This window comes from Phaeodactylum tricornutum, chromosome 23 (genome assembly GCF_000150955.2).
Source record: "Phaeodactylum tricornutum CCAP 1055/1 chromosome 23, whole genome shotgun sequence".
NCBI lineage: Eukaryota > Bacillariophyta > Bacillariophyceae > Surirellales > Neidiaceae > Phaeodactylum > Phaeodactylum tricornutum.
In genome coordinates this window covers 180,271-195,190 of record NC_011691.1, presented here as the reverse complement: position 1 = coordinate 195,190, position 14,920 = coordinate 180,271, and the positions used below count along the sequence as shown (strand labels likewise).

The following is a 14,920-nucleotide window of genomic DNA, read 5'->3' as shown; positions in this document are numbered from 1 at the left end:
CGGAGCACGTTCAGATCCTGTCCAAAGAGGCGGGAAATCGGTCGAATCGAGAAATCTAAGGGACTCCGGAACGGCCGACCCGGCATTTGGATAATTCCGTCGGCCGTTTCGGGGAGCCTAAAGTGTCCCAATGCGAACAATTTAGATTAGTAATATTTCGATCGGTCCGCACGACAAACCCTGCCGGCGTCCGTTTTACGCGGGAAAACGGCAGGGGCCATTGCCAAATACGGGAGCGGCGGCGCGGAAGGGGTCCGTGCCGTGTCTGCGCAAGGGGGAGGGGGGAATCAGCGGCGGCCGTAGCCGTAGTAGCGGCGACTCGGAAATAGAGAAACTGTATGAGTATATAAATGTACGCGACGCAACGTAACTGTAAGTACTGGTAGGGTAGCGCTGGGGAAAAATTATACCGGCCATTCCTGGATTGTCTCCGGCATCGAACGGGGAACGTCCCTAAAAAAAAATCTCGGACGCGTTTTGAGTTTGGGTCGTTGTTGCTGTACTAGATCTGTTGCCAGTACTCTCTTCTATTAGTCATAGTAGTTGTTCGTTGTTCTTGCCATTGCCGCTATAGTCAAAGACATTGTCGGATTGCAGGAGAGACACACACACACAAATACACGCACGTACACACACTGATACACATCAACAAACTCTGTGCGTTGCAAAAAAAAAGTACCAAGGGCACTGATTCCACACGCCTCTCCGTCAGCAATCGACCAGTCGAACGTCTCTGTTGTTGCTTTGGATCTCTTGGCATCCATCTAGCTAGCTAGCTAGCTAGATACAGTTAAGTCCGGTGGGGTGAGGTGTATACGTATCCTACGGATAGTGTACACACACACACATATATACACGTATCAAGATTGATTGCCGTTGGTGTGCGAAACTCGGTCCGTCGAATGGTAAGCAACGTGTGTGTCGAAAATGGGCATGTCTCGGTATACGTTTGAATCTCGGTATCATGTGCATACGCATCGTGGTAAAAATCACAAGCCATTCACTGTCATTCTTGGGAAGGAAGCGGAACGGTATTCGATCGATTGGTGGGAAGAAACGACGTTCTCCAGTTCTTGTGCAACCAAAAGAGAACCATTGCAGTGATAAGATGCTGCAACTGCGGGGACCTGGTTGCTACTGATGGTACTGCTACGGCGACTTTACCGGTGTTCCGATAAAATCTATCGTTCGTCCCCTCCTTTGCCTGCCATTCTCATCACTCACCGTGCTTCGGCAAATTCCTCCGCTTCCTCCGTTTTTGCTGCACAGAGATCCACACGTCAAAGTACACGATTGGTAATGGTGTTGGAAGAGGAGGACGAGGAGGTCCAGGCGCGACCGACGAACGTGGACCCGCCGTCGACCCGTACGGTCCCCCGAAACACCACCGTCCCGACTTACGCGACGCCGGGAAAACCCAGTACTGCTGTTCCCACTCCCGCCACTCACACGGCCCCACCACCACCACCCTTCGTGACTCCCGCCGCACGCGGCGTCGCGTCGGACCTTCACGAGACGACACCCTTGCTGACCGTCGTCCCACCGATCGACCCGCCCTTGCTCGATCCGAGACTGCCGGAATCCTCCCGGGACGGGGCCAATCCGGAAACCGACGCAAGTGTTGATAGTGACACGTCGGCGCCTAAGCAAGTCCGTTTCGATGCGCACGTTTCGCCTGCACCAGCCGAAGCGGCGCGTACCGGATTGGTCTCGCGACGGGGAGGTCGCATGGCGTCGCCCGCGAGACGACGGCCCATTCCACCCTCGTCCACTGGTGCCGACGCGGCGGGAGCTGCCGGCTCTCCGTCGACCGTGTCGTCGCCCCTCGCCGCCACAGTCCTAGAGTATCAAACCTTTCGCAGCCCCTCCCGCAAAAATGACGAAGTCCCGTCACTGTGCTCCATCCATAGTGGTGGGGGACCGTTGGGCAACCGCACGGAATCCTTTCCCAATCACCAAGACAAGGCACCGGCAGATTCCATTTCTTGTGATCCTTCGGAAGAAAATACTACCAGCCCCTTGGCAACCGACTCGCGGAAAGACAGTGTCTCGTTTTCGCCCAAAATGAACGACGAAACGGTACGTAGTCTTGCCGACGACAATGACGACGGCAGCTTTCGGAACCTGGCGAGAATGTTCTCACCCACCACGTGTGTTTTTTTCTATTTCCTCCACGGCCCGTCCCACTCTGCATACTTCTAGACTGCCGCGGATCACCGCTCGACCACGCCCACCGATTTCAGCGTACAGCGACTGCCCAAGTTGGATACCGACGCTTCGCAGCCCACCAAGACCCCAAGTGTCTTTCTGTCACCCAGCCCGTCCTCGCGGCCGTTACCCGAAGCTTCCTCATTCGAAGAGAACAAGGGCAGCCACGCAGCTGTCGAAGGAGGTGGTGACGCCAAGCCGTCACCGCGTCACGAACGCAATTTGGCTACCCCCACCGACTTTGCCTGGGATTACGGTCGGGGACCACCAACGTCGACCGGCTCCTTCGACCACTCCAACGTGCTAGCGTGGTTGCAGTCTCCCACCGCCAATGGATTCTTTTCACCGGGCGGATACGGCTCAATTGTAAATACGCCACATACCGGAATCCCGCGGACTCCCGGGACGCCCACCGTCAGTACGAGCTTTTTCTTTACGGACGTCGCTACCCTGCCACGAGGCAACGATCTGACGCCCCGTAACGGTGATGGCGGCGAAACACCCGTGAGGGACGGTTCACGGCGCTCGGCCTCCCACGGTATTTCGAGCATTATCTGTATTTCCCCGTTGGCCTCAGCCAAGGTACGGGGATCAACCACGAGCACGCCCATGAATTTGAAAGATGTCTTTGCCTCACCCCGAGAAAAGTCCAGAATGCGGGGACTGCCGTTACTGAACGATACCCCGGCGAAGCGGCAACAGTTACGCGTTCCCCGGAGAAGCTCCAGTAAGGATCCCAGCGTGGATGCGGTACATTTGGCGGAACGTGATTTGATGGAAGACGAAGATTTGAGTGTGCTGTTGCAACTGGCGTCCAACACGCCACAACACCGAGAACCAGACGGTGCGCACGGGAATGGAGTCGATCCGGTCTTTCGGTCGCCTGACTACCGCAAGAATATTGGGGACGACGAAAGTGGTGAGAACCTTCCAACACTACAGCTGCCAATGATTGGTAACGGGCGGCACGACGAGTTACTGTCAAGCAGACTGGCACAAAAGTCGCGATCTAGAGACCTCGGTGACGCCGACGACTTTGCTCCTCCTCCTCATCTCGGAATGCGGTCAACCTCTTCCAGCGGATCAAAAGAGGCTTATGCAAAAGTGTTGAGTCTACCCAATAGGAGCGGAAGCGGCAAGGTCAACAAAAGTGAAGGTCAAGCCGCCTCGAATCAATACCCGACGCATCCATCGTACCCTCAACCGATTTCCAGCCAGGATCATTCTTCCTATTACTCAATGCCCCACGGAGTCCCCTCAGGTCCTTCGGGTAGTATGCGTATCAGCATGGGTGGACCTCCACCTACAGCAGCTGGAAAAGGATCACCGTCTCGTCCACATGGAGGAAGGTCGCCTCACGATGCGCCGCATCCGTATCACGACTACTCGACACACAATGGAATGCAATACCCTTCTCAACATCCCATGTATTCGCAATACGCGCCGTACGGTACATATCCTTATGCATATCCGCCTCTGAGGCAAATGCCAATGTACAGTGCGCAGCATCCGTCAGCGGGACCCACAACGCCGCTCAAGAAGAGTGTGGTCAAAATGAAATCTGGCACCAAGAGACCTTTGACGGAGAAGCTAGCACTGGGCTCAGCAAAGAAACAAAGAAAATCTCCGAGCGCCAGCGCAAAGAAGAAAAACAAGTCGCCACAAATTACCGACAAGGCGGAGCTGCAAAAAGCTGCTGACGCCATTCGAGCGGTGAATGCAGCGAGCGGAGGAAAGAACGACAAGGCGGCGGCCTTGGCAGCAGCTATTTTGCGTGGTGTCACAATGCGACCTTCAGGAAAATGGCAAGCGCAACTGTACTTTTCCGGCAAGTCGCGGTATATCGGGGTGTTTGATACACGAGAAAAAGCGGCGTTGGCGTACGAGATTGCCCGAGAGAAACTCAAGGCGGGAGGCGGTGAAGGGGCCGGTAGTCAGAGTCCGAAAACAACCGAAAACTTGGTGAACACAGCTCGAAAGGCAGCCTTTGATGGTGTCAATGAAAAGCTTGCCAAGTAGACGTTTATGCATGTTTGAGGGGGATTAAAAAGTGAGTGAACTGGCCGTGACTGTGAAAGGAATTGAAGTGTGTACCATAAATCAAAATACTTGACTGTGAGAGACACGGTTCCCGTAGATTTGGATCCCGCATATCGTATATTTGAGGTTTGTCATAGCTTACTGTTCATTTGTACGGACGTCGGACTTACAATCCACTGGAAACGTCGTGCGTGGCAGGATGGACGTGCGAATGCCCATGCAGACATCGGAACGACACCACGTCATTGTCTCCGATTTGGGTGTCACAGAACAAATGCTCTGCATGCCGTTACCGAAGGCGCGACTCTGGACAGACGACTGTCTCGGATGTACACGCATCCTACTACTAGAGATAGCTCTAGCTACCATACCATACGACGCCACTCTCGTTTTCTTGTTCTCGTTCTTTTTTTTGGTCTCCGTCAGTGTTCGATCGATACGTTTGTCTGGCCGTGCCAAAGCAATACCATAGAAAAAGTGCCGATTGAAAATCTCGAACTCATGAGATTCTTGTTGCATCCTCGCTGTTTACCAGCCAAACTGGCCCTCCGTTCCAGCAATAATGGTCTTGCGAACGCTGTTCGTCAAGGGCGTTTACCGACTAGTGTAGTCACACAGCATGGTGACACCACCTCCCATCAGGCCAAACGTGTCGAGAAAGAGCCCGTTGACGCACTATCGCCATCCCTACTGCCGTCGTCTACCACGGCAACGAGCGGCTCTCGTCGAGCCTGGGGACAGCAATGCAGTGTAAATTGTGGATGCGTAGTGCGTTTCGAGGCTTCTATTCGGCACGATAGTCTCATCGAGTCCGTGTCGTACGTTGCCAAACAGGTTCTCACTACCCGAACCTTGACGAGTCCAGCTAAAGCCGCAAAAAGTGTAGGGGAAACGGATGCTTCGAGCGGCCACTTGGAACCTCTTCTGACAACCAAAGGGCGACCAATGTTTCAGGAATGTCGCTGTGAAACCGTGCATTCGCTGTCGTCCTTGATTGTGGAAGAATTGAATCGAACAAAATTGCCTTGGAGCACGGCCAAGAATTGGTTGGAATTCTCTTCTACCCGGTCTTCCGACAGTTTTCGCACTACGGTGCTTCAGACACAGGGCTTGCCACGTACGCACACGCACTGTTTCGATGTCGTGGAAGAGGCACTCACGGCGCTCCTCAAGGGACACTTACCGCGACCACGAAAAGCCGCCACACCATTCGCTGCGAAGAATCTCAGATTGCTAGACGTTGATGGGAATGTGAATGAACGACATTGGCATGATGATCGAGACTACGCATCCTACGGCCTCTCCTTTCGGCTGTGGAAAGATCAAGAAGAAAATTATCAAGTGATCCAGCCACGCTCCCTTTCTACGTTGAATCTGTTGGATTTGACCAGTAACGGTACTATCCATACTGACAGATCTAGTAGCAGCCGACGAAGGGCTGGGAAATCGGCCTCGCCACCGCAGGACTGGGTGTCCTATGTTGATGAGCTTTATGAAGAGGATGACGAATCGGCGTAGTGTGTGTGTTGTGAATGGATAAAGCAGTAACTGTATAAAGTTCCAACACGCATAAAATCTATTGAATCCAACAGAGGTCGTCAACAATAATCACCTAACGAAACTACCTACCTCTGACGGGAAAAGGGCATTCCGCCAAATGATGGTTCATCCGTCGAGAGTTGTCCCCTGACAGTGAGACATTCGTCAGTCACGATGCGATTCGATGAGTCCCTAACAAGTGAGACTCGCGCCCGAATTCATCCAGTTAGATTTGATCGCAGTCAATTGTCGATCAATCCTCTTTCGGCAGCATATCATTTGTCCAGAATGTTTGCTTTCACTTCATTCGCACCCCATTGAGTCGCACTTTACCATTGATAAATTGTAAACGGCCGCCAACAAAATCTTTGCTTTCTGTTAGGAAGAGACGGATTGGGTTTGAAAGAAAAACCATGGCATCGCGGCAGAGCAAGCCGAATACCGAAAGCAGCATCGTCGTTTTTGAATCATTGTCCAACTCAAGGCGAAATGACTCGGCTCGTTCTCTTCGTCGAGTTGCCTGGACAGAACGGGAGCAGTTGCAATTTTTGCAAGGATTTGAACGATTCGGATTGGGCCGATGGAAAGACATTGGCATACACTTCTTGCCCACAAGGTAAGGCTTATTAGCGATAGTGCCTTCGTTTCCAATGACAGCAACAGATAAGTCACCAATACCCAACACGCGATTTTGCATGTGATTATTCTGCGACAGATCCAACAAACAGATAAAAAGCCACGGACAAAAGATGATCGCGCAACAAGCTGCCGGCATCGACGTTTTTGCTCCGCTTCGACGAGCTCGGTTGGATGGAGAACTTCCGGCAGTCTCTGGCGGTCCTTGCTTTTCGATTGATTTAGCGACCGCCACGTACCAAGATTGCAGCCAGCGCGTACGTTGTAATACTAGCGATTGCCTAGCTACTTTGATGACTGAAGGAACTTGCGAAAACCAAGGAGCATTGGATGCAGCCCAGGTGCTCTGCGAGCTCAAGCGGACGATGCATACCACAACAATGACGACTACTTAAAATACTTGATGGGAAGGTAGGTTTGAAATCATATCAACAAGCGAAACTCGAACCAAACATCATCAAGTCTGAAAATAGCCAAACATATAACTAGACAGGCATGCAGCAGTAAGTTTAGCATATGCTTACGGACTTTTGTGGAAATGCAGTCCCAGCCATCACTGTACACCGCAAAAAAGATGGACACCGAGAGCCTGTTCGTATCCCTTTGGATCGAGCCGGTCAGTATGATATATGCACCTAAATGGATTGGAATTCTCCTTTGATTGCTCGTTCCCCTTGCGGGACGAGGTTTTCAAGTCGACGAATGACACGTTGCCTCAAACCAGCATTCCCATCAAATCCGCCCAGCACGGCTGGATCCACGCAGTCGCTAACATCACCAGAAAATGCGTACATCAACAAATTGCGGGCCATGGCTTGTCCCATACCACGCGATCTTAAATAAAACAATTCCTCCTCGCTCAAGTCGGACACGGTTGCCCCGTGCGCACACTGCACATCGTCGGCAATAATTTCTAGACTGGGCACCGCCCATGCCCGAGCCTTGTCACTCAATAAAACCGTACGGGACAATTGCTCGCTCTCCGTTTGTTGCGCCGATTGTTCAACACGAATGCGTCCACGGAAGGCGCCAGTGGCACGTCCACCAATCATGTTCTTTTGTACCTGTCGGCTGGTGGTGCCTTGGGCCACGTGATGAATGTTTGTTTTGATGTCGACACGTTGTGCTCCGCCGGCTAGCGAAAATCCATTAACTCCGGCGTGTGCACCTGGTTGCAGCAACGCGACACTAAGCGCGACCCGAACGCGCCCGCTACCGCCCAAACTCATAATGGTGCCTTCGTAGGCGGCGTCCGCTCCCATGATGTGTACATCAATTGCTTCCAAGTGAGTGTCGCGGAGATCCTTTCGTCGCGATTCGATTTCGCGAGGTTTTGTCTCATCCGCGACAAATTCGTCGTCACTACGCTCGACTCCGGCTGTAACTATTCCACCGGATTCTTCCAGGTAGGAGTGTGTGACGTTTGCTTTTTGGTGTACGAAACACTGTGTATATCCATTGTACAATTTGGGTGTATGAGCTGAGTTATCGTCCAAATCCACGCAACTTTGTACGACTGAAAGAAGGGAAGATTCTTCGGCCACTATAAGTGTCCGGGGATGACATGCCACTCCCTTGGCATGGTCCGCTGCATCTCCGGACTTGGTCACGGCGTTGACGATCAAGACGGGTTTCAGATTCGGTCTGGTAGGACCTTCTTCATCGTTTTCGTCGCCTTGTTCATCAGCAACAATGTGATTGTAGCCCTTCGGCGCGTGCACGTACGCAACTGCCCCTGTTTTGATGGTATTCAACGCGGCAAAGCAGGCTGTTCCTTGTTGTGAATTGACGGCAAGCTGCGTAGTGGCGTTGCCCAAATTGTGATTCGGCCTGGAGAGCCGGGCGTAGGAAGTCTCGAGAATATCGTTATTCGGGACGGGAGACGCCAATTCGTCCGTAAAGCCGTCCGTCAGACGCGACAAATATTGTACAGATTGTTTGGAAAGGCCGTCGGTGGAATCCAGATTGCGGGCGACGTCGTTGGATTTGGACAATTGCGGTACGAATCTCCCGTTGATGTACACTAATCGCGCTTCACAAGCATTATCGTCCAACCAACCACCAGCAACGGCCAATTGTTCCCGGAATAGTTCAATTTTGTCTACTTTGGCTTCGTGGTCGTGTTTTACGGCACTGGAGTACGACTCCGCCACCATGGAGGCCACGTCGAAATGACGCCAGGTTTCGGCGTTCCGGCGCGGCACGGGTAAGCCGAACTGCTCCAAGCCAAACGCCGGTACCAAGGGCGTCCAGGGCAAGCGAGTGTTCACGTACGGGGTCCAATCGTCGTGGGATGAATCGGGATTCTCCAGATCGTTGACGAGTGGTACCGGAGTGGTGAGCACCGTACGGGCATCGGTTACCAGACTGCCTAGTACGCCGTCCTCCGTTTCATCCAACAAGCCGGCGAACCATTCGTCACAAGTTTGATCGAGCTTGCTCCGACGCGAAAGGCGGTAATCGTCGTGATTAGGGACTTCGTAGTCGACTCCGGCTACCAAGGTCTCGGAGCGCTTGCCGGAAGTCTCGTTTGGATCCGGACCGAGGCCGATCGATACGTGGAGCGCACTCCTAGTACGACGGCTGGAAGATACAATCGGCAACGGGATGGAGCGTTGCCTTTGTGTGGGCGTGGAAAACGTAAATGCGCTCACACCGGAGCTTTCGACAAAGAAGAAACACGCTAGCGTCACGGAAGTGAACTTCATTGCAACGACAACAACGTGAAAGCAAAGGAAGTGTGCAGGCTTTCGACTTTCAATTCCGAGTTGTAAACAGTTGGAAGTTGTCTACGATGGAGTATATATAACGCAAAACAACGAAGCGATTAGACCACTGCTGCAAAACCAGTACTGGAACACTCTGAAAGACTTTCGTACGGTAATGATGCTGGAAGGAGACAACCAAAACTCGAGATCGATCGTGCTACACTGCTCCGAAAAAATAAGGCTTCCTAATGTAAGGGCACCAAGTTGATGGACGGATGGAAGGAAAGGATCCTTGGATCGGTCCATGAGTCTCGCCCCGTGTGACGTCAGCTGACGTCAACGGATGACGAATGTACACAATTTCGGAGGATGTTGAAGATCGGACCCATTCGATTCGAACTTTGTTAGATCCCTGCGACATCCTGACTCATCTCCAGGGGAAGGGCAGACGTCAGCCTTGGTGCTAAATCCCGAATTACCCTACCCTAAAAATTGGAAAGATCAATTTTTTCACAATCAAAACGAAATTCCAATTCTGGAAAAAAGGACAGCAAAACGTCAGTCGGTGGATGTGCTTATGATGTTCAAGACCTGTACAGTATTTACTGTTAATGTACAGTATTTACTGTTAGAGACCAGATTCCATGCCAAGTCAGTATTTTCAACTGTATGTTGTTAACTGTCTCTTGTAAGAAAAGGAGCCGTTTGAACATTTGGACAAACGACTCCGAAGGTACTAGGTCCCAGTGGGAGATTACGGAGTCAATTATTCAGCCTCCTGGATGCGAAAATCAGTCAGAAATCCATCTGTATCTGTTAGTTCACCTACTCTTGTTTCTGTGGGTCCACGCGAAATCAAATTCCCTTACTGTTCAAGACTGGCAACTCACCTGATAGCGGACTGTGGATATATTGTGATTTGCCCAGAAGTCACAAAAAAAATGTTGGATGAAGTGTGGCGTCGAGAGGAAGAAAACTGGGTGGCACTCACAGTCAAAACAGAACGAAAACAAGGTGGCCGACGAGGCAATGACGCCTGCTAAAGTGAACTTCTTAATGTAAGTCGGATGAAAAAGGCAATGCAAAACGGATCCGGCATCAAAAGGGCTTTGTACAAAACATAACCTCTAGTCATAAATGTAATTTTGAATCGTTGCGCAGACATTTGCTGTTGATCGTAGATAATTTGAGGGTCATTGTGACACTCTGAACAAACGGTTGCATCCGTAGAACAATTTGGGGAATAGTTCAACAACGTAATGATAGAGCCAGTGTTGAAAATGCCTTGTTTATTGCAACGTTCCCATCCCAACACCTTCAATGCCATTTCCTGCCTAACGGAAGATATTTTTTGACACTGCAATCTACCGCGTCGGAAACAAAGGTTTGGATCATCCAAAGCAGATACTGAAGTGGCAATGGAGCATGGCAGGGTTCTCCCTCGGAGGCAAAGTATGGGAGACATTCCCACCTCCTCGTTTCGGACCGGAGTCGCCTACGGGCCAGTCTATTTCGCCGATTTCGATTCCAATCTGGGAGCGAATACGGATCGAATAGAAACGCTAAATATTACACCAAGGTCGCGGCGTGTACAGGCTTTTCGAAGAAAATCCACTCCCGCAGTTTCAGCAGCTGAGCTGGACTGCCCAAGTTTTCTGCTACAAAGTACTCCTGGACAACGAAAGGATACGCCGAATCAAATAACAAAGGAAACGTGCTCGCCAGCCGGACGAAAGGATCCCACATGCTTTACTACTACTCGCTTGCACAATCTGGACCACAAGCAAACGAACAAGAGAAATTCTACACGGGGTCGATCATCTGAACAAAAAAAGGTATCGCCTCACGTGAAGCGGCGTTCGAGTCCAGCAGCACAACAAGGACAGAGGCACAAAAGAGAGCGAAGTGCAACTAAGCTTTGTTTGTCTGTGCCGCATGGGCTTGTTGAGCGTCCACAAGTAACAAAGTGTCACGAGCTAGACATCTCCTTTGAAAAATACAACGAGAGTCAAGAACAGAAACCTAAGACACCAAGAAAGACGATGCAAAAGAACCCCCCAAACACAACGTCTCTTGCATCCTTGTATCGAATAAACCGGAGACACAGCATGGATTCATCTGGGGCAACGCAACTGTCATCGGCCGAGCAAAACCCCCGAAATGCACCACGTCGGAACAGCGTTGAAGTTGCAGCGATGAACACTCTGCTGGAGCTTGTAGAAATTGTTGCACAGTCCAACGGTTTGCCAGCAACAAATCATGTACATAGTAGGCGAAAAGATCAGACCATTAATGCTTCAAGCAGAACATTGCCTGGCGATATGCCAAACTTCCCTGTGACCCTCAAAAAGTTTGATCGAGTCAAAACGAGTGAATCGCCACCCCTTTCGGAAGCCCAGACTTCACTTGCAGAGGCTAGGGAAAAACGAAATCGACATCGTATAAGCAAGTCCAGCGCCGCTGCAGCTGCCGTCTTAGATAGTCTTTCTACCCCACAGCGGCGTATGTCATCCACGAATGCAGCGCAGCCAATACGCCGACTAGAGAGGAACACCCTACGAGGACAACGGCGTCAATCCTTGCAGCACTATGGTCTCAAATCTTTAGAGCCATCCGACACTTTCAGAGCTCTCAATGATGTAAAAACGATCGCTTCCAAAAAAAGCCCTAAAATGTGTCGCGAGAAGGAAAAACGCAGCTCCGTCCGCGCCAGTAATCTGTTCACTTCCAAGATAGCAAAATCCAACCTCAATGCTTTTCCCGTGGTTTCGCCGGATCGTCAAAGGCCCGGAAGACAAAATCCTTCGGTAAAGATGCAGGAGTCTAGCAGCTATGGAGTGAGTGGCTCAGCTGGCATCTCGGCGAAAATCTCACCAGCGATGGAGCGCAAGCCAGCGAAGATTTCGAGCATGATAGTTGAAGGGCACTCATTCAAGCAGTCAGGTTCTGAGCTAAAGCGAGCGCGTAACGTGAAGCCAAAACGCCGTGGATCATTGAGCAGTGGAGTTGATAGCGATACCAAGTCAGTCGTACCATCGCTGTCTAGGATGCGTAGTCGTCAATCTTCATCTACTAAGGTTACACCTCAATCGGATGTACGTCGCCGTATGGTGGACTTCGGATGGTAGCTCATAGGGAGGAGTCGCTGAAGGCGGTATACTAACATTCCAAGTACTAGTTTTTTCAGTATATTTTCTTGTCGAGGAATGCAGCTTACTTCCGACTTCTTCAAAGCACCTAGTTGAATGATAGCTAACTGTAAAATGTACAGCGTTTGTAATCTATAAGCATAACTTACAGTTAATCAAGCAGGCCTCCCCACTCTTCTTCAACGTACTCTTCAAAGTCTTCGAAGAAATGAGCCTCCTGTCTACCCATATTCATCACGGAAGTTGGAGAACCTCTTCGACCTTTTCCAAAGAAGGTCAAACTGGGGATACGGTTTCGTATGGCTTGAAATGGGCTCTTTGTCTCCTTGTAGCGTTTTTTCCTGTTCTTCTCTTTGCGGAGACATGGGAATCCCTCAGGGCTAGGAGCTGGATTATTGCGGGATAGAATCGATTTCGGCAACTCTTTTGTCCCATATATTGTTTTCGTAGACTGCGGCTTTGGTGTCATGTATATAACTTCTTCATTTCCGCAACCGTTGAGTCTGTCGAGAGCCCGGGGGTTGGTGGCTTTCTGAGCGGCTCTCTTCACTTTCCTCTTCTTTGCGTCTTTGACTTTCTTCTTTCGAGAATTTTTCCCAGATCGCTTCGTTTTCACAACCGGCTTCTGTACATTCTCTTCTTCTCCCTCCGGCTCTAGTTGAAACGGGAAGGGATGGTCAACGCCGCTTGTCGCTTCAAAGTCCAAGTCACCAAATGACGTCCATTTTAACGCCATGAGCTTTGACCCTTGGGAGACTTCGCTTTCTTTAACTGATGTCAGACTGGGCATCGAACTGTTCATTGTACTCACAACCGATGCGGATGGTGGACCTTTAAGGTATGGGTTTTCATGGTAGGCATTTATTTTCTCAACGATCAGATGATCTTGTCCGTCGCAGCAGGTTGCTTTCACAAAGGAAGGTTGACATTCTCCATAGCCGTATGGGTTGGATGTGTCTCCTTCGTAGGAGTATTGAAGCGGTTTCTCGTCACTGGAACTGTTTGATATTGCTCTATTACCGCTCTCATAAGTCTGGCAATGATCTTCCAGAGGAAAAGGTGCAGGCTCGTGGTCTTCGTATCCGTAGTCAACCTCGTCCGGCGTTTCGAGAGAACTTTTTTCCCCTTGTTCATGTTTATTTCTCGTGTATTCTTCCTGTTCCTTTTGCTGATCTATATTTTTCTTCGCACTCCACGAGAACATTTCGAAAATAGGATCGCTATTGTGAGGGCGCTCAACTTCTATTGCAGCTTTGCTCTCTATTCTCTTCTTTTCCAAGAGTTGCGCTATGTTTTCAAGAAAGCCTTTCAGCGCTTGGTCTGTAACATGCTCCTGTACAATCAAATTCTTAGCAGAAACTTGTGACAGCAACGACACTGCAGTGGCTTCCGAAATCTCCGACTGGAACGACGAAAAACTTGAGTTCATTAATGACGGCATTTTGTTATTCGACCCAACAAAGCCGCAAAGCTTCTTCAAATCGCGATCATCGGACGTTTCGGAAATATCATCATCGCCGATGCTCATATCAGTCAAAGCTTGCGATTTTAAGCGGATGGAAGAGCTCTGCATGCTACACACAGATTCACTCATCGCTTGTAATATCTCGGGCGGAAGCACATCCTTACTCAGCACGCTTTGATCTTCATCATCGTCCAGAATGTTGCAAACCCCCACCCAAGCACGCTGTTCTGTGGTCAACTGGCAACGCCAGATTTCCAATTTAGCAGTACCCATCGAATCTCGCCGGTCTACAGTCTTTCCCACATATGGAGCATCGACGTCAAGCTTTGTCCGGGCAGTAGACTGGGACGCCTTCAGCTCGCCTCGGCTCATATCTGGAATTGCACCCGATCCTATCAGCAATTTTGATTTATTTAAAGTGTTCAAAAGTTGCTCATCGTGACAAGCTGACTGTGAATATGTCGACTTGGACAATTCTTTTGATTCTCTAGTTGGAGTCGAGCTCCAGTCTCTGTTTTCGCTTTCTGAATCTGAATTCACTGCTTTCTGGTCTACATGTATATTGTTGTTTCGGCTTGGATGGACTCTTGCATTCTCCCCGCTTTGGATGTCTTCGTGGTGGTCTACAACTTTCCGTCTCCTTCTTCTCGTACCACGGTCGTCCTCATCATCAACTAGAGAACTTCTCAGCTCTTTTCGGCTTGCTCGGTCCTTCGACACGCTTCGGCTGTGCCGGCGGCGTGCCTTGTCGCCGTTACTTTTCCTGCCAGGCCTCCTTTTGCCACGACCGTTTCTACTATCGTTTTTGGACGGACTCTTTTTATAAGCTCGACAGTACTGGTTGTGAGCGGATATAAGACGCTCTGGTTGGAGAAGTGAGCCTACTTCCATGGTCGATTGTGATTCTCAGGAAAGGAGTTGTCTTGCGATATGGGTGGGTGCTTGTTCCAAAAGACGCACTGCCTTTCCGTAAAGCTTTCTTTCTTGCACTCGCACCCGAAAGAAAAGCCTGACCTTTGCTGCTATCAGACCGATCGTGGATTGTGGTTTCTCACATATTGTGAAAAGAGTCATTTTTGGCCAGAATGACTTTCCCTATCATATCGAAGCGTCTTTGAGACTTTGTTCATCACAGAACAGCAGTATAATGTACAAAGATAATAATCATGCCGTCA

At 50.3% G+C, this 14,920-nt stretch overlaps 5 protein-coding genes across 5 annotated transcripts; 3 read left to right on the top strand and 2 right to left on the bottom strand.

The window, feature by feature from the left end:
- Positions 1-1,299: 1,299 nt before the first annotated feature.
- PHATRDRAFT_55073 (predicted protein) lies at positions 1,300-4,227 on the top strand (the record flags this gene model as incomplete). Its single annotated transcript, XM_002184381.1, has 2 exons — positions 1,300-2,079; positions 2,203-4,227. 2 exons carry the CDS (start codon positions 1,300-1,302, stop codon positions 4,225-4,227), a joined length of 2,805 nt encoding a protein of 934 aa, XP_002184417.1.
- A 522-nt stretch (positions 4,228-4,749) lies between these two features.
- Positions 4,750-5,766, top strand: PHATRDRAFT_40354 (predicted protein; the record flags this gene model as incomplete). The annotated part of the gene is made up of 1 exon (XM_002184380.1): positions 4,750-5,766. The coding sequence occupies one exon, from the start codon at positions 4,750-4,752 to the stop codon at positions 5,764-5,766; it is 1,017 nt and encodes a 338-aa protein (XP_002184416.1).
- Positions 5,767-6,928: 1,162 nt separating this feature from the next.
- On the bottom strand, positions 6,929-9,297 carry sufD (FeS assembly protein suf). The gene has a single exon (XM_002184282.1). The coding sequence runs from the start codon at positions 9,129-9,131 to the stop codon at positions 7,059-7,061; it is 2,073 nt and encodes a 690-aa protein (XP_002184318.1). The 5' UTR covers positions 9,132-9,297; the 3' UTR covers positions 6,929-7,058.
- Positions 9,298-10,446: 1,149 nt separating this feature from the next.
- Positions 10,447-12,259, top strand: PHATRDRAFT_49607 (predicted protein; the record flags this gene model as incomplete). Its single annotated transcript, XM_002184379.1, has 1 exon — positions 10,447-12,259. The coding sequence occupies exon 1, from the start codon at positions 10,550-10,552 to the stop codon at positions 12,257-12,259; it is 1,710 nt and encodes a 569-aa protein (XP_002184415.1). The 5' UTR covers positions 10,447-10,549.
- Positions 12,260-12,431: 172 nt separating this feature from the next.
- Positions 12,432-14,337, bottom strand: PHATRDRAFT_49606 (predicted protein; the record flags this gene model as incomplete). The annotated part of the gene is made up of 1 exon (XM_002184281.1): positions 12,432-14,337. The coding sequence occupies exon 1, from the start codon at positions 14,115-14,117 to the stop codon at positions 12,432-12,434; it is 1,686 nt and encodes a 561-aa protein (XP_002184317.1). The 5' UTR covers positions 14,118-14,337.
- Between the last annotated feature and the right edge of the window lie 583 nt (positions 14,338-14,920).

What these genes read in the sequence shown, in the direction of transcription:
- sufD (XM_002184282.1), bottom strand. Translation starts at nt 9,131, where the DNA reads ATGAAGTTCACTTCCGTGACGCTAGCGTGTTTCTTCTTTGTCGAAAGC.